Source organism: Mustelus asterias, unplaced genomic scaffold (assembly GCF_964213995.1).
Source record: "Mustelus asterias unplaced genomic scaffold, sMusAst1.hap1.1 HAP1_SCAFFOLD_1665, whole genome shotgun sequence".
Classification (NCBI taxonomy): Eukaryota; Metazoa; Chordata; class Chondrichthyes; order Carcharhiniformes; family Triakidae; genus Mustelus; species Mustelus asterias.
Window position 1 is genome coordinate 9,310 of NW_027591610.1, and position 18,441 is coordinate 27,750.

The 18,441-nt window shown below is 55.3% G+C and overlaps 1 protein-coding gene across 1 annotated transcript in view; it reads left to right on the plus strand.

Moving 5' to 3' along the window:
- Nucleotides 1–7,888: 7,888 nt before the first annotated feature.
- The window catches only part of LOC144488561 (sarcoplasmic/endoplasmic reticulum calcium ATPase 2-like), a gene marked incomplete at its 3' end in the record, with an annotated part of 58,894 nt that continues 48,341 nt past the window's right edge, over nt 7,889–18,441 (plus strand). Inside the window, exon 1 of the mRNA XM_078206622.1 lies at nt 7,889–8,162. Coding sequence (XP_078062748.1) covers nt 8,045–8,162 — 118 coding nt within the window. The remainder of the gene's footprint in view (nt 8,163–18,441) is intronic.

Genomic DNA, 18,441 nt, shown 5'->3' on the forward strand with positions numbered 1-18,441 from the left:
TATCTGTTATTCTATATATAAACCACCCCGAACCCCTCGATTAGATTCCAGTCTGTAACTCACTCCCGGGTATCTGTCATTCTATATATAAACCACCCCGAACCCCTCGATTAGATTCCAGGCTGTAACTCACTCCCGGGTATCGGTTATTCTATATATAAACCACCCCGAACCCCTCGATTAGATTCCAGTCTGTAACTCACTCCCGGGTATCTGTTATTCTATATATAAACCACCCCAAACCCCTCAATTAGATTCCAGTCTGTAACTAACTCCCGGGTATCTGTTATTCTATATATAAACCACCCCGAACCCCTCGATTAGATTCCAGTCTGTAACTCACTCCCGGGTATCTTTTATTCCATATATAAATCACCCCGAACCCCTCGATTAGATTCCAGTCTGTAACTCACTCCCGGGTATCTGTTATTCTATATATAAACCACCCCGAACCCCTCGATTAGATTACAGTCTGTAACTCACTCCCGGATATCTGTTATTCTATGTATAAAACACCCCAAACCCCTCGATTAGATTCCAGTCTGTAACTCACTCCCGGGTATCTGTTATTCCATATATAAACCACCCAGAACCCCTCGATTAGATTCCAGTCTGTAACTCACTCTCGGGTATCTGTTATTCTATATATAAACCATCCCGAACCCCTCGATTAGATTCCAGTCTGTAACTCACTTCCGGGTATCTGTTATTCTATATATAAACCACCCCGAACCCCTCGATTAGATTCCAGTCTGTAACTCACTCCCAGGTATCTGTTATTCCATATATAAACCACCCAGAACCCCTCGATTAGATTCCAGTCTGTAACTCACTCTCGGGTATCTGTTATTTTATGTATAAACCATCCCGAACCCCTCGATTAGATTCCAGTCTGTAACTCACTCCCGGGTATCGGTTATTCTATATATAAACCATCCCGAACCCCTCGATTAGATTCCAGTCTGTAACTCACTCCTGGGTATCTGTTATTCTATATATAAACCATCCCGAACCCCTCGATTAGATTCCAGTCTGTAACTCACTCCCGGGTATCGGTTATTCTATATATAAACCATCCCGAACCCCTCGATTAGATTCCAGTCTGTAACTCACTCCCGGGTATCTGTTATTCTGTATATAAATCACCCCGAACCCCTCGATTAGATTCCAGTCTGTAACTCACTCCCGGGTATCTGTTATTCTATATATAAACCACCCCGAACCCCTCGATTAGATTCCAGTCTGTAACTCACTCCCGGGTATCTGTTATTCTATGTATAAACCACCCCGAACCCCTCGATTAGATTCCAGTCTGTAACTCACTCCCGGGTATCTTTTATTCCATATATAAATCACCCCGAACCCCTCGATTAGATTCCAGTCTGTAACTCACTCCCGGGTATCTTTTATTCCATATATAAATCACCCCGAACCCCTCGATTAGATTCCAGTCTGTAACTCACTCCCGGGTATCTGTTATTCTATATATAAACCACCCCGAACCCCTCGATTAGATTACAGTCTGTAACTCACTCCCGGATATCTGTTATTCTATGTATAAACCACCCCGAACCCCTCTATTAGATTCCAGTCTGTAACTCACTCCCGGGTATCTGTTATTCTATATATAAACCACCCCGAACCCCTCGATTAGTTTCCAGTCTGTAACTCACTCCCGGGTATCTGTTATTCCATATATAAACCACCCAGAACCCCTCGATTAGATTCCAGTCTGTAACTCACTCCCGGGTATCTGTTATTCTATATATAAACCATCCCGAACTCCTCGATTAGATTCCAGTCTGTAACTAACTCCCGTGTATCTGTTATTCTATATATAAACCACCCCGAACCCCTCGATTAGATTCCAGTCTGTAACTCACTCCCGGGTATCTGTTATTCTATGTATAAACCACCCCGAACCCCTCGATTAGATTCCAGTCTGTAACTCACTCCCGGGTATCTGTTATTCTATATATAAACCACCCTGAACCCCTCGATTAGATTCCAGTCTGCAACTCACTCCCGGGTATCTGTTATTCTATATATAAACCACCCCGAACCCCTCGATTAGATTCCAGTCTGCAACTCACTCCCAGGTATCTGTTATTCCATATATAAACCACCCCGAACCCCTCGATTAGATTCCAGTCTGTAACTCACTCCCAGGTATCTGTTATTCCATGTATAAACCACCCAGAACCCCTCGGTTAGATTCCAGTCTGTAACTCACTCCCGGGTATCTGTTATTCTATATATAAACCATCCCGAACACCTCGATTAGATTCCAGTCTGTAACTAACTCCCGTGTATCTGTTATTCTATATATAAACCACCCCGAACCCCTCGATTAGATTCCAGTCTGTAACTCACTCCCGGGTATCGGTTATTCTATATATAAACCACCCCGAACCCCTCAATTAGATTCCAGTCTGTAACTCACTCCCGGGTATCTGTTATTCTATATATAAACCACCCCGAACCCCTCGATTAGATTCCAGTCTGCAACTCACTCCCGGGTATCTGTTATTCCATATATAAACCACCCCGAACCCCTCGATTAGATTCCAGTCTGTAACTCACTCCCGGGTATCTGTTACTCTATATATTATCCACCCTGAACCCCTCGATTAGATTCCAGTCTGTAACTCACTCCCGGGTATCTGTTATTCTATATATAAACCACCCCGAACCCCTCGATTAGATTCCAGTCTGTAACTCACTCCCGGGTATCTGTTATTCTATATATAAACCACCCCGAACCCCTCGATTAGATTCCAGTCTGTAACTCACTCCCGGGTATCTGTTATTCTATATATAAACCACCCTGAACGCCTCGATTAGATTCCAGTCTGTAACTCACTCCCGGGTATCTGTTATTCTATATATAAACCACCCCGAACCCCTCGATTAGATTCCAGTCTGTAACTCACTCCCGGGTATCTGTTATTCTATGTATAAACCACCCCGAACCCCTCGATTAGATTCCACTCTGTAACTCACTCCCGGGTATCTGTTATTCTATATATAAACCACCCCGAACCCCTCGATTAAATTCCAGTCTGTAACTCACTCCCGGGTATCTGTTATTCTATATATAAACCACCCTGAACCCCTCGATTAGATTCCAGTCTGTAACTCACTCCCGGGTATCTGTTATTCTTTATATAAATCACCCCGAACCCCTCGATTAGATTCCAGTCTGTAACTCACTCCCGGGTATCTGTTATTCTATATATAAACCACCCTGAACCCCTCGATTAGATTCCAGTCTGTAACTCACTCCCGGGTATCTGTTATTCTTTATATAAATCACCCCGAACCCCTCGATTAGATTCCAGTCTGTAACTCACTCCCGGGTATCTGTTATTCTCGATATAAATCGGTTTTCTCCCACAAACCAAAGATGTGTCGTTTCGCTGGATTGGCCATGGTAATTTGGGGATTGGTGTGAGGTGAGGGGGATAGGGCCTGTGTGGGATTGTGGGTCGACGCTGGATGGGCTGAATGGACCGATTCTGCACTCTCGGGATTCTCTGATATTCTGTGCTTGCAAGAGCCAATGGACACCTGGCTTGCCAGGAAACTGATCGATTGTGGAATAACCTTGAAGGCAGCAGGAAGCACTGTGCCTTGCAGGCGAACCTGTGGCTCGCCAACTGACATTCCTCCAACACCTCAAACAATGTTCACTCACCCTGAACCAAGGCAGGAGCTTGTGCAGTGAAAGGAGACACAAGTGCTTTGGGCATGTGTTCTGTGGTGAAGGAGGTTGTAGCCACTGGAATCCCAGAGCCAACGAGGGCCTATCACACCCCAACACACACAGCAAGATTCCACTTAGCAGCAGGAGTAAGGCCATTCACTCCCTCCAGTCTGCTCCCCATTCAGAGAACAAAGAAAATTACAGCACAGGAACAGGCCCTTCGGCCCCTCCAATCCTGCACCGACCATGCTGCCCCGACTGAACTAAAACCCCCTACCCTTCCGGGGACCGTATCCCTCTATTCCCATCTCATTCATGGATTTGTCAAGACGCCCCTTAAACGTCACGATCGTATCCGCTTCCACTCCCTCCCCCGGCAGCGAGTTCCAGGCACCCACCACCCTCTGTGTAAAAAATCTGCTTCGTACATCTCCTTTAAACCTTGCCCCTCGCACCTTAAACCCATACCCCCTAGTAATTGACTCTTCCACCCTGGGAAAAAGCTTCTGACTATCCACTCTGTCCATGCCTCTCATAATCTTGTAGACTTCTATCAGGTCTCCCCCTCAACCTCCGTCGCTCCAGTGAGAACAAACCAAGTTTCTCCAACCTCTCCTCATAGCTAATGCCCTCCATACCAGGCAACCTCCTGGTAAATCTTTTCTGTACCCTCTCCAAAGCCTCCACATCCTTCTGGTAGTGTGGCGGCCAGAATTGAACACTATATTCCAAGTGCAGCCTCACTAAGGTTCTATAAAGCTGCAACATGACTTGCCAATTTTTAAACTCAATGCCCCGGCCGATGAAGGCAAGCATGCCGTATGCCTTCTTGACTAAGATCATTGGCTGATCTGATTGTGACCTCCATCCCACATTCCTGCGAACCTTGTTAACCTTTCACCCCGATAACCTTTCACCCTCGTTAACCTTTCACCCCCGATAACCTTTCACCCCCGATAACCTTTCACCCCAATAGCCTTTCACCCCCTTGTGAATCGAGAATCTATCCCGCTCTGCGTTGCAAATATTCAAAGTCTCTGCTCGCGCCGCCTTTTGAAGAAGAAAGTTCCAGAGACTCTTCCCCCTCTGAGAGAAAACATTTCCCCCCATCTCCGTCTGAAACAGGACGCTGCTTATTTTAACACACTGACCCCCCACCCCCCACCACCCCCCCCCTCCCCCACCCCACCACCCTCCTCATTCTCGATTCTCCCACAAGGGGAAATGCCCTCTCCACACCCACCCTGTCAATACCCCTCAGGATCTGAAAGGTTTCACTCCAGCCGCCCGACTCTGCTAAACCCCAGGGAATGCAGACCCAACCTCTCCAACCTCCCCTCATCGGACACCCCGCCCATTCCTGCTGTTCGTCTGGGAAACCTCCTCACAACTGTTCCCAACACATTCACATCTTTCCCTCAATAAGGAGAGTGATACTGAGCACAATACTCCAGATGTGGTCTCACCAACACCCTGTACAACTGAAACAGAACCTGCAATGGCTTGGTTCCCAATGAGGCCTCTGCTGTCTACCCACTCTGTGAGCTGACGTTGGAGATCTCTGAGCAGGAGTGAAGTATCCCACACTGTCAGGCCTGAGGCAGCCGCCCGGCCAGTCCTGGCTGGGTTTCGATCGATGCTGGTGATTGGAGGTGAGGTAGGGAGCGGTGTCCGATGTTGTGATGGGATGTCTGTCGCAGAGTATGGCGATTCACTCACATAGAGCGCGGTGCTCCCATATCACACGCATCATCGACAGGTTCACCCCCAGCTGGCTGCACCGTCTTTACCGATCATCAGACCAGAACGATATAGGAGCAGAATTAGGCCATTCGGCCCATCGAGTCTGCTGTGCCGTGGCTGATAAGTTCCTCAACCCCATTCTCCCGCCTTTTCCCCATAACCTTCGATTCCCCCCTTACCAATAGAATCTATAGAATCCTACAGTGCAGAAGGAGGCCATTCAGCCCATCGAGTCCACCCCGACCACAATCCCACCCAGGCCCTATCCCCATAACCCCATGGATTTATCCTAGCTAGTCCCCCTGACACTAAGGGGCAATTTAGCATGGCCAATCCACCCAACACGCACATCTTTCGAACCTATCTATCTTAAAGACACTCAATGACCCGGCCTCCTCTGCGGCAAAGAGTTCCACAGATTCACCACTCTCTGGCTGAAGAAATTCCTCCTCATCTCTGTTTTAAAGGATCGTCCCTTTAGCCTGAGGTTGTGCCTCTGGTTCTAGTTTTTCCTACCAGTGGAAACATCCTCTCCACGTTCGCTCTATCCAGGCCTCGCAGTATCCTATAAGTTTCAATAAGATCCCCCCTCATCCTTCTAAACTCCAACAAGTACAGACCCAGAGTCCTCAACCGTTCCTCATACGACAAGCTCTTCATTCCAGGGATCATTCTCGTGAAGCTCCTCTGGACCCTCTCCAGTAACCTGCTTCCACTCCTCAAATCAGCCACTGGAACGGAGCCTCTGATACTGAAAGCATTGGACTGTGAGCTCGATATTGAGTGTAACAACACAGCAGGCAAAGCATTGTGACATCTGTAACCGACGTTCACTCCCACTGGTAACCAGGACAAGGCAAAGCAACGTCTTCACTTGGTAAGGCAGTGCCGTGGTGGCTAAAATCATCCATCACCAAAGCAGCAACTGGAACTCAGGCAGAGCAAGCGGTTTGCATTCTCTTTAAAAATTCATTCAGAGGTCACGGGCATCACTGGCTGTGACCACCATTCACCGCCCACTCCTCCCTGCCCAGGAGAAGCTGGCGGGTGAGCCGCCATCTTCAACCCACTGCAGTCCTGGAGCTGTAGGTACATCCACGGTGCTGTTAGGGAGGGAGTTCCAGGATTGTTATTGGACATCAGTCAGTCCCCGTGTGGTGTAGGTACACCCACAGTGCTGTTAGGGAGGGAGTTCCAGGATTGTTATTGGGCATCAGTCAGTCCCGTGTGGTGTAGGTACACCCACAGTGCTGTTAGGGAGAGAGTTCCAGGATTGTTATTGGACATCAGTCAGTCCCGTGTGGCGTAGGTACACCCACAGTGCTGTTGGGGAGGGAGTTCCAGGATTGTTATTGTAGTGGGACTGGCTGGGTGGTAATAGCAGTGAGCTAGTAGAGACACAGATGGGCTGAATGACCTCATTCTGCTCTGTCTCATTCCACGGTTGTGAGATGGGTAACGGGTTCTGGGAGAAGGTGACGTTGGAAAAGATTCTGTCCCAGTGCAGCTGATCCATGGATTTATTATTGTCATGTGTATGAACATACTGGAAAAAGCATACCGTTCATAGAGAAGGAAAGGAGAGAGTCGTATATGGGGGACCAGGACAGCGCCGCCCGAGAGAGTGGATGGGGGCGGAATTGGTTTGACATCTTGTTGGGACGGTGCCTCTGACAGTGCGGGGCGCCCTCGGTGCTCCCCCACCCGGCCGTCAGAGGGGAGGGGAGGTCACATCGCTGAAAAAAGTGCAATTTGAGAACAATTTGAAGATTTAAGATCAGGAAGATAGATTTTTTAAGGGTAAAAAAAAATTGTTTGACCTGCAATGCCCACTGGCTGAGCCAGGGAGATGGGGGCGGTGCTGGTGGAGTCACCTTGCACTTCTCTCAGATTTGGCCGAGTTGCCTCTTGCCTCCGCCGGCTGCTTGTTGGTGCCCAACCCCAGACGCGAGCAGCAGACGCACGCGCGCCGCCTACCGAAGGAAAGGGGCGTGGTTTGTTACCGGGGTGACGGGCGGTCCAATGGGAGGTTTACACATCCTCGGGAGGCGGAGCCGAGTGACGGGCAAGCCACGCCCCCGTGGAGGGGATGACCGCCCGCTGATTGGTGAGCCCCTTAAGGGGGCGGTGCAGGCGGAGGTGTGCGGCCCCATTGGTGCAGCGGCCAACGGCGCTCCGTATGATTGGTCGGGAGGGCCATCGATCATCCGGGAAGCCCCGCCCCGGTCCTCCCTCGCCCCGCCCCCTGCGCGGGCAGCAGCCGTTGGGGAGTGGCGCATGCGCATCGGCCTGCGTGGGGCGGGATCTCTGTGGGCCACGCCCTTTTCGCATCGGCGCCGCTTCCCCATTGGTGCAGAGGCGGGGTCCTCCGAGTGGGAGCCGGCGCTGATTGGAGGAGAGGCTGTCAATCAGCGCGCCCGGCCCCCGCCGACTCCCGCGGGACAGCGAGCCGGGTTCTGGTGTCATGGCGTCTCCTTGAGGAGGAGGGGGGAGGGGGATAGAGAGAGTGTGAGAGACACAGAGAGAGAGAGAGAGAGAGACAGCGATCCCGGGACCGGCACCGCGCACTGACTCAGCCGCGCTGCTCCCGCCGCCATGGAGGCCGCTCACACCCGCACCGTGGACGAGGTGCTCCGGCATTTCGGGGTCAACGAGAGCACCGGCCTGGGCCCCGAACAGCTCCGCAAAGGCCGCGACAAATGGGGCCCGAATGGTGAGGAGCCGGGGGCCGGGGCCCGGGTGCGGGGGCCGGGGGGCCGGGGGGCTGGGGGCGGGGCCCCGGGGGGCTGGGGGCGGGGCCCGGGGGGTTGGGGGAGGGGCCCGGGGGGGCTGGGGGAGGGGCCGGGAGAGAGGCCCGGGGGGCTGGGGGAGGGGCCCGGGGGGCTGGGGGAGGGGCCCGGGGGGCTGGGGGAGGGGGGCTGGGGGCGGGGCCCGGGGGGGCTGGGGGCGGGGCCCGGGGGGGCTGGGGGCGGGGCCCGGGGGGGCTGGGGGCGGGGCCCGGGGGGGCTGGGGGCGGGGCCCGGGGGGCTGGGGAAGGGGCCCGGGGGGGCTGGGGGAGGGGCCGGGAGAGAGGCCCGGGGGGCTGGGGGAGGGGCCCGGGGGGCTGGGGGAGGGGCCCGGGGGGCTGGGGGAGGGGGGCTGGGGGCGGGGCCCGGGGGGGCTGGGGGCGGGGCCCGGGGGGGCTGGGGGCGGGGCCCGGGGGGGCTGGGGGCGGGGCCCGGGGGGGCTGGGGGCGGGGCCCGGGGGGGCTGGGGGAGGGGCCCGGGGGGCTGGGGGAGGGACCCGGGGGGCTGGGGGGGGACCCGGGGGGCTGGGGGGGGGGCTGGGGGAGGGACCCAGGGGGGCTGGGGGAGGGGGCCCGGGGGGGCTGGGGGAGGGACCCAGGGGGGCTGGGGGAGGGACCCGGGGGGCTGGGGGAGGGACCCGGGGGGCTGGGGGGGGGGCTGGGGGAGGGACCCAGGGGGGCTGGGGGAGGGGGCCCGGGGGGGCTGGGGGAGGGACCCTGGGGGGTGGCCCGGGGAACAGGGGGCGTGGCCCAGGGGAGTGGGGCCTGGGGGAGGAGGGGACGGGGGTGGGTCCTGGGGGACAGGGGGGTGGGGCCCGGGGGCGAATGGGAGGGGGCTGGGGCCGGGGGAGGGGCCCAGGGTACAGGAGGTGGGGCTTGGGGAGGGGCCTGTGGGACTGGGGGAGATGCCCGGGGGGGGACAGGGGAGGGTACGGGTGGAGGGGCCTGGGGACAGGTGGAGGGGCGGGGGGGGGGGGCGGGGGAAGGGGCAGTGGGGGGTGGGGGAAGGGGCAGTGGGGGGTGGGGGAAGGGGCAGTGGGGGGTAGGGGCCTGGGGGCGGGGGACCGGGAGAGGTGCTCGGGGGAGGGGCCCGGTGTGCTCGGGGGAGGGGCCCAGGGCACTCGGGGGAGGGGCTCGGGATGCTGGGGGGTGGGGCAGGGGCACTGGGGGGTGGGGCAGGGGCACTGGGGGGTGGGCCGAGGGGCGCTGGGGGGAGGGGCCCAGGGCGGGGGGGGGGGGGGCAGGAGGAGGGTCCTGGTGGGACATCGGGCAGGGGGATGGGGAGGGTGCGGACTGGGGAGGGCGGTGTTAGTGGATGGGGGGGAGCATCATGTCTGGTGTGCGGGGTTGGGAGAGGGTGAGGGGTCAGTGTGTGTGGGAGGGGGTGAGGGGTCAGTGTGTGTGGGAGGGGGTGAGGGGTCAGCGTGTGTGGGAGGGGGTGAGGGGTCAGCGTGTGTGGGAGGGAGGAGGCTCTGCATGTGGGAAAAGGGGGGATACCAAGAGGTCAGAACTGGAAGTTATAGAGATAGGGAGGGGCTGGAGGGGGTTACAGAGATAGGGAGGGGTGTAGGGGCTGGAGGGGGTTACAGAGATAGGGAGGGGTGTAGGGGCTGGAGGAGGTTACAGAGATAGGGAGGGGTGTAGGGGCTGGAGGAGGTTACAGAGATAGGGAGGTGTGTAAGGGCTGGAGGAGGTTACAGAGATAGGGAGGGGTGTAGGGGCTGGAGGAGGTTACAGAGATAGGGAGGGGGTGTAGGGGCTGGAGGAGGTTACAGAGATAGGGAGGGGTGTAGGGGCTGGAGGAGGTTACAGAGATAGGGAGGGGTGTAGGGGCTGGAGGAGGTTACAGAGATAGGGAGGGGTGTCGGGACTGGAGGAGGTTACAGAGATAGGGAGGGGTGTAGGGGCTGGAGGAGGTTACAGAGATAGGGAGGGGGTGTAGGAGCTGGAGGAGGTTACAGAGATAGGGAGGGGTGTAGGGGCTGGAGGAGGTTACAGAGATAGGGAGGGGTGTAGGGGCTGGAGGAGGTTACAGAGATAGGGAGGGGTGTAGGGACTAGAGGAGGTTACAGAGATAGGGAGGGGGTGTAGGGGCTGGAGGAGGTTACAGAGATAGGGAGGGGTTACAGGGATAGGGAGCGGTGTAGGGGCTGGAGGAGGTTACAGAGATAGGGAGGGGTGTAGGGGCTGGAGGAGGTTACAGAGTTAGGGAGGGGGTGTAGGGGCTGGAGGAGGTTACAGAGATAGGGAGGGGTGTAGGGGCTGGAGGAGGTTACAGAGAAAGGGAGGGGGTGTAGGGGCTGGAGGAGGTTACAGAGATAGGGAGGGGTGTAGGGGCTGGAGGAGGTTACAGAGATAGGGAGGGGGTGTAGGGGCTGGAGGAGGTTACAGAGTTAGGGAGGGGTGTGGGGGCTGGAGGAGGTTAGAGGGATAGGGAGCGGTGTAGGGGCTGGAGGAGGTTACAGATAGGGAGGGGTGTAGGGGCTGGAGGAGGTTACAGATAGGGAGGGGTGTAGGGGCTGGAGGAGGTTACAGAGATAGGGAGGGGTGTAGGGACTGGAGGAGGTTATAGAGATAGGGAGGGGTGTAGGGACTGGAGGAGGTTACAGAGATAGGGAGGGTGGCAGGGGCTGGAGGAGGTTCCAGAGATAGGGAGGGGTGTAGAGGCTGGAGGAGGTTACAGAGATAGGGAGGGGTGTTGGGGCTGGAGGAGGTTACAGAGATAGGGAGGGGTGTTGGGGCTGGAGGAGGTTACAGAGATAGGGAGGGGTGTTGGGGCTGGAGGAGGTTACAGAGATAGGGAGGTGGTGTTGGGGCTGGAGGAGGTTACAGAGATAGGGAGGGGTGTTGGGGCTGGAGGAGGTTACAGAGATAGGGAGGGGTGTTGGGGCTGGAGGAGGTTACAGAGATAGGGAGGGGTGTAGGGGCTGGAGGAGGTTACAGAGATAGGGAGGGGTGTTGGGGCTGGAGGAGGTTACAGAGATAGGGAGGGGTGTTGGGGCTGGAGGAGGTTACAGAGATAGGGAGGTGTGTTGGGGCTGGAGGAGGTTACAGAGATAGGGAGGTGTGTTGGGGCTGGAGGAGGTTACAGAGATGGGGAGGGGTTTAGGGGCTGGAGGAGGTTACAGAGATAGGGTGGTGTGTTGGGGCTGGAGGAGGTTACAGAGATGGGGAGGGGTTTAGGGGCTGGAGGAGGTTACAGAGATAGGGAGGTGTGTTGGGGCTGGAGGAGGTTACAGAGATAGGGTGGTGTGTTGGGGCTGGAGGAGGTTACAGAGATGGGGAGGTTTGGTGGGTCTGTGGGACTGGGTTTGGGTTTGGCCAGGGGCAGATCAGGATAAATATCCATTTCTGGGTTTAATCCTGCTCCAGACTCTGGCCTCCTTTGCTGTTCCTATTTCTATCCACAGGGACTTGCTCCTTATTAGCATCACTTTGGTTTGAATTAATTGCACCTTCCCTCCACTGGGACCAATTTGAGGTTGGGGCCGGTTCCAGAGGGAGACCTGTCCCACTCACCAAGAGGCAGGTTTAAAATGGAGCTGCTATCCAATTGTCAGCAAGTTCACTGGGAAATTAGGACGGCAAATGGAATGGAGTCTTGTTAAAACTTTACAACACACTCGTTTGACCCCAGCCGCAACAGTGTGAACAGCTTTCCTGATCTCAGGAAAGACATACTGGCATTGGAGGAAGAACAAAGAACCGCCCTCAGCCACCAAGTCTGTGCCGACACAGAAGCCTCTCCATTCTGATATTTTCTTGCCTCTCCGTGCTCCATATCCCTCTATTCCCGGCCTATTCATGTATCTATCCAGATACCTCTTGAACATTGTTATAGAATTTGCTTCCACCTCCTCCTCTGGCAGCGCGTTCCAGGCATTCACCACCCTCTGTGTGAAAAACATCCCCTTTCACCTCTTTTAAACTTTCCCCCTCTCACTCTATGTCCCCAGCCAATTGACCCTTCGACCTTGGGAAAGAGACTCTGACTATCCACTCTATCCAAGCCTGTCATAATCTTATAAACCGCTAGCCGGTCCCCCCTCATCCTCCGACACTCCAATGAAAACAACCTTTCTTCATAGTCACTCTCCTCCAAACCAGGCAACATCCTGGCAAACCTCTTCTGCACCCTTTCCAATGCATCAACATCCTTCCGGTAGTGTGGTGACCAGAATTGTACACAATATTCCAAATGTGGCCGAACCAAAGTCTTATACAGCTGCAACATGATTTTCCAATTCCTATACTCAGTGTCTCGACCGATGAAGGCCAGCATGCCGTACGCCTTCTTGTCCACCTGAGTTGCCACCTTGAGGGAACTGTGGATCTGCACGCCCAGATCCCTCTGTATGCTAATATTTCTAAGGGTTCTACCATTTACTGTATACTTTCCTTCTGCATTAGACCTTCCAAATCGCATCAGCTCCACTGAAGGTTCACTGGGTTGATCCTGGGTAGGGAGGGACTTTCTTTTGAGGAGAGTTTGAGTAGGGTTGGGGTCTGTACTCACTGGAGTTGAGAAGAATGAGAGGCGACCTTATTGAGACATATCAGATTCTCGGGGGGATTGACAGGGTCGATGCTGAGAGGTTGTTTTCCCCTTGATTTGATTTATTATTGTCACATGTATTAACTTACTGTGAAAAGTATTGTTTCTTGCGCGCTATACAGATAAAGCATACCGTTCATAGAGAAGGAAAGGAGAGGGTGCAGAATGTAGTGTTACAGTCATAGCTAGGGTGTAGAGAAAGATCAGCTTAATGCGAGGTAGGTCCATTCAAAAGTCTGACAGCAGCAGCAGGGAAGAAGCTGTTCTTGAGTCGGTTGGTCCGTGACCTCAGACTTTTGTATCTTTTTCCTGGTGGAAGAAGGAATGTCCGGGGAGAGTCTAGGATCAGAGTTTCAGACTGCAAGTAGGCTTACATTAACACTGCAATGAAGTTACTGTGAAAATCCCCCAGTCGCCACACTCCGGCGCCAGTTTGGGTACACTGAGGGAGAATTTAGCACGGCCAATGCACCCTAACCTGCACGTCTTTGGACTGTGGGAGGAAACCGGAGCACCCGGAGGAAACCCACGCAGACACGGGGAGGGGACACCATCTCAGAGTAAGGGGGTCGTCCTATTGGAGATGGAGATGAGGAGGAATTTCTTCTCTCCGAGGGGAGTGCCGCAGAAGGCTGTGGAGGCCGGGTCATTGAGTGTCTTTAAGACAGAGATAGATAGGGTTCTTGATTAATAAGGGGATCAGGGGTTATGGGGAAAAGGCAGGAGAATGGGGGATGAGAAAAATATCAGCCATGATTGAATGGTGGAGCAGACTCGATGGGCCGAGTGGCCTCATTCTGCTCCTATGGAATATGGTCTTATGAGTGAGTGTGTGGAATGGTTTCCCGCAGAGGGCTGTCGAGGCTGGCCCGTTCCAAGCGGAGTCAGACAGATTGTTCATCGGTCAGGGAATCGAGGGGTTAGGGGGAAAGTGGTGGATTATCACACCAGATCAGACATGAACTCATTCAATGGCGGAGCAGACTCGATGGGCTGAATGGCCTACTTCTGCTCCTCCACCATATCATCTATCTCTGATCTTCTGTCCCTGGCTCCCCTTCTACCTCTCGCCGATATACTGTCCCTCGGTAACAGCAACCTCACGCTCGGCCAGGCTCCAACTCACCACCACCACCACCACCTCTCCCAACTCCTCCATCGCTGTTAGATTATCAGACATTATCCAACATCCAGAATTCCTCCGCAGGATCACAGCATCGAAGGTGGCCATTCAGCCCATCGTGCCTGCTTTGCAGTCACCCGGTGGCGCACCCTCCCCCCCCCACCCCCTCCCCTCCCCGCCGCCGTCTCCTTGTATCCCTGCCCATTCTCCCTGCATCTTCCACACACTCAGACAGTCCATTCCACATCCTAACCACTGGCCGGGTGAGAAACTCTCTCCCTGTCTCACCCTCGCTTCTTTCACCCAATCACCCTCAATCCGCATCCCTCTGCTTCCCCGACCCTTCCACCAATGGGAACGCTTTCTCCCTCCCTCCCCCCCTCGTGATTCTGAACCCCTCGATCGAATCTCCCCCTCGCGCCCTCCCCTCCCCCGAGGAGAACAGTCCCGGCTTCTCCGATCTCTCCCCGTCACTGAACTCCCTCATCCCTGGAAACATTCCCGTCAATCTATTTCTGCACTCTGTCGAAACCCTCCCCATCCTTCCCAGGAGCGGGGTCCAGAACGGCACACACTGCCCCAGCTGAGGCTGACCCAGTGTTTTATTCATGTCTAACCTCCTACGATGCTCCGAGATCTCTGCGCTCCTCTAATTCTGACGCCTTGCTTATCCCCGATTTTAATAACACCCCTCATTGGCGGGGTCCGGGGCTGCTGAATCCAGAGACCCCTGGGTTCGAGGGTTGCATTGACAGGTACCGAGGGCTCAGTACGGCTGAAAACCTTCGAGGTAGAGCAAAACATGGAAGATGTGAAGAGAGTGCCCAAAAATGATATTGGCAAGGAAACCACAAGGCCTTTTCACAAAGACGCAATGAGGAAGAGTAAAAGGAAGCGTTGGGCCGATTGGGGAGCTTGAGGGTGCGTGGAGGATCGTATGTTGTTGTGATTGTATCGGGTGTTGGTGAGACCACATCTGGAGTATTGTGTCCAGTTTTGATCTCCTTACCTGAGGAAGGATGTTGTGGCATTGGAGGCAGTTCAGAGGAGCTTCCCCAGATCGATTCCGGGGATGAAAGGGTTGACGTATGCGGAGAGATTGAACAGTTTGGGCTGGAGTTCAGAAGGACGAGAGGGGATCTGATCGAGGTGTATAAAATCCTAAAAGGGATTGATGGAGTAAATTTGGACCAAATGTTTCCCCTTGTGATTTGATTTATTATTGTCACATGTACTGGGATACAGTGAAAAGTATTGTTTCTTGCGTGCTATACAGACAAAGCATACCATTCATAGAGTACAGAGGAGAGAAGGAAAGGAGAGTGCAGAATGTAGTGTTACAGTCATAGCTAGGGTGTAGAGAAAGATCAACTTAATGCGAGGTCGGTCCATTCAAAAGTCTGACGGCAGCAGGGAAGAAGCTGTTCTTGAGTCGGTCGGTCCGTGACCTCAGACTTTTGTATCTTTTTCCCGAAGGAAGAAGGTGGAAGAGAGAATGTCCGGGGTGCGTGGGGGTCCTTGATTATGCCGGCTGCTTTTCCCCGAGGCAGCGGGAAGTGTAGACAGAGTCAATGGATGGGAGGCTGGTTTGAGTGATGGATTGGGCTACATTCACAACCCTTTGTAGTTCCTTGCGGTCTTGGGCAGAGCAGGAGCCCCATACCAAGCTGTGATACAACCAGGAAGAATGCTTTCTGTGGTGCATCTGTAAAAGTTGGTGAGAGTCAGGGGCAATCTAGAACAAGAGGTCACAGGGATGGGTTGAGAGGTGGGAGATTTAACTGAGATGAAGAGGAACCACTTCTCACAGCGGGTGGTGAATTTGTGGAACTCGCTGACCCATCGCGCGGTGGAGTCTGAATCATTGAATCGTTACGAGAAGGAGACAGATATATTTCTGCTGGGAAACGGGTTAAAGGGATATTGGGAACAGGTGGATTTACATTAACACTGCAATTAAGTTATTGTGAAAATCCCCTCGTTGCCACAGTCTGGTGCCTGTTCGGGTCAATGCACCCTAACTCACACATCTTTCAGACTGTGGGAGGAAACCGGAGCACCCGGGGGAAACCCACGCAGACACGGGGAGAACATGCAAAGTCCACACAGACATTGACTCAAGCCGGGAATCGAACCCAGGTCCCTGGCGCTGTGAGGGCGCAGCGCTAACCACTGTGTCACCGTGCCCCCGGGAATCGAACCCGGGTCCCTGGCGCTGTGAGGGCGCAGCGCTAACCACTGTGTCACCGTGCCCCCGGGAATCGAACCCGGGTCCCTGGCGCTGTGAGGCAGCAGCGCTAACCCACTGTGTCACCGTGCCCCCGGGAATGGAACCCGGGTCCCTGGCGCTGTGAGGCAGCAGCGCTAACCCACTGTGTCACCGTGCCCCCGGGAATCGAACCCGGGTCCCTGGCGCTGTGAGGGCGCAGCGCTAACCACTGTGTCACCGTGCCCCCGGGAATCGAACCCGGGTCCCTGGCACTGTGAGGCAGCAGTGCTAACCACTGTGTCACCGTGCCCCCGGGAATCGAACCCGGGTCCCTGGCGCTGTGAGGCAGCAGCGCTAACCCACTGTGTCACCGTGCCCCCGGGAATTGAACCCGGGTCCCTGGCGCTGTGAGGCAGCAGAGCTAACCACTGTGTCACCATGCCCCCGGGAATCGAACCCGGGTCCCTGGCGCTGTGAGGCAGCAGCGCTAACCACTGTGTCACCGTGCCCCCGGGAATCGAACCCGGGTCCCTGGCACTGTGAGGCAGCAGTGCTAACCACTGTGTCACCGTGCCCCCGGGAATCGAACCCGGGTCCCTGGCGCTGTGAGGCAGCAGCGCTAACCCACTGTGTCACCGTGCCCCCGGGAATCGAACCCGGGTCCCTGGCGCTGTGAGGCAGCAGCGCTAACCCACTGTGTCACCGTGCCCCCGGGAATCGAACCCGGGTCCCTGGCGCTGTGAGGCAGCAGCGCTAACCACTGTGTCACCGTGCCCCCGGGAATCGAACCCGGGTCCCTGGCGCTGTGAGGCAGCAGCGCTAACCACTGTGTCACCGTGCCCCTGGGAATCGAACCCGGGTCCCTGGCGCTGTGAGGCAGCAGAGCTAACCACTGTGTCACCGTGCCCCCGGGAATCGAACCCGGGTCCCTGGCGCTGTGAGGCAGCAGCGCTAACCACTGTGTCACCGTGCCCCCGGGAATCGAACCCGGGTCCCTGGCGCTGTGAGGCAGCAGAGCTAACCACTGTGTCACCGTGCCCCCGGGAATCGAACCCGGGACCCTGGCGCTGTGAGGCAGCAGCGCTAACCACTGTGTCACCGTGCCCCCGGGAATCGAACCCGGGACCCTGGCGCTGTGAGGCAGCAGCGCTAACCACTGTGTCACCGTGCCCCCGGGAATGGAACCCGGGACCCTGGCGCTGTGAGGCAGCAGCGCTAACCACTGTGTCACCGTGCCCCTGGGAATCGAACCCGGGTCCCTGGCGCTGTGAGGGAGCAGAGCTAACCCACTGTTCTTGGGGAGGTGGATTGGAGACCAGGGAGAGATCAGCCATGATCTGATTGGATAGCGGAGCAGACTGGACGGGCTGAATGGCCTGTTTCTGCTCCTGATTCCGATGTATGAAGACCTGTTTCCACCAAAGTGGGCGACCAAGAAGACTTTGCAAGCGGAGGAGGGACAGACTGGGATATTTGGATGCAAGAGAGAGGGCGATGGGGGACATTTTCCAGGGTTTAACACCTTGGAAAGCAGAGATGTCTCCAGCCCCAGAAAATCTATCCCAGGCTGCTGAGGGAACTGAGGGGAGGAAACGGCATCATTTTCTAATCCCCTCTACAGAGAGCTGCTAATGTGATACTGTTCAAAGAGGGATACAACAAGCAATTAGTGAGGCCACCCAGCCCAAACCTGGCGGGTCGGGAGGAATTCTGAGGGAGAGACACAACCTTCATTGGGAAAGTCAAAGAACAAAGAAAATTACAGCACAGGAACAGGCCCTTCGGCCCCTCCAAGCCTGCACCGACCATGCTGCCCGACTGAACTAAAACCCCCTACCCTTCCAGGGACCGTATCCCTCTATTCCCATCCTATTCATGTACTTGTCAAGACGCCCCTTAAAACTCACTACCGTATCCGCTTCCACTCCCCCGGCAGCGAGTTCCAGGCACCCACCACCCTCTGTGTAAAAAATCTACCTCGCACATCTCCTTTAAACCTTGCCCCTCGCACCTTAAACCTGTGCCCCCGAGTAATTAACTCTTCCACCCTGGGAAAAAGCTTCTGACTATCCACTCTGTCCATGCCCCTCATAATCTTATAGACTTCTATCAGGTCTCCCCTCAACCTCCGTCGTTCCAGTGAGAACAAACCAAGTTTCTCCAACCTCTCCTCATAGCTAATGCCCTCCATACCAGGCAACATCCTGGTAAATCTTTTATGTACCCTCTCCAAAGCCTCCACATCCTTCTGGTAGTGTGGCGACCAGAATTGAACACTATATTCCAAGTGCGGCCTAACTAAGGTTCTATAAAGCTGCAA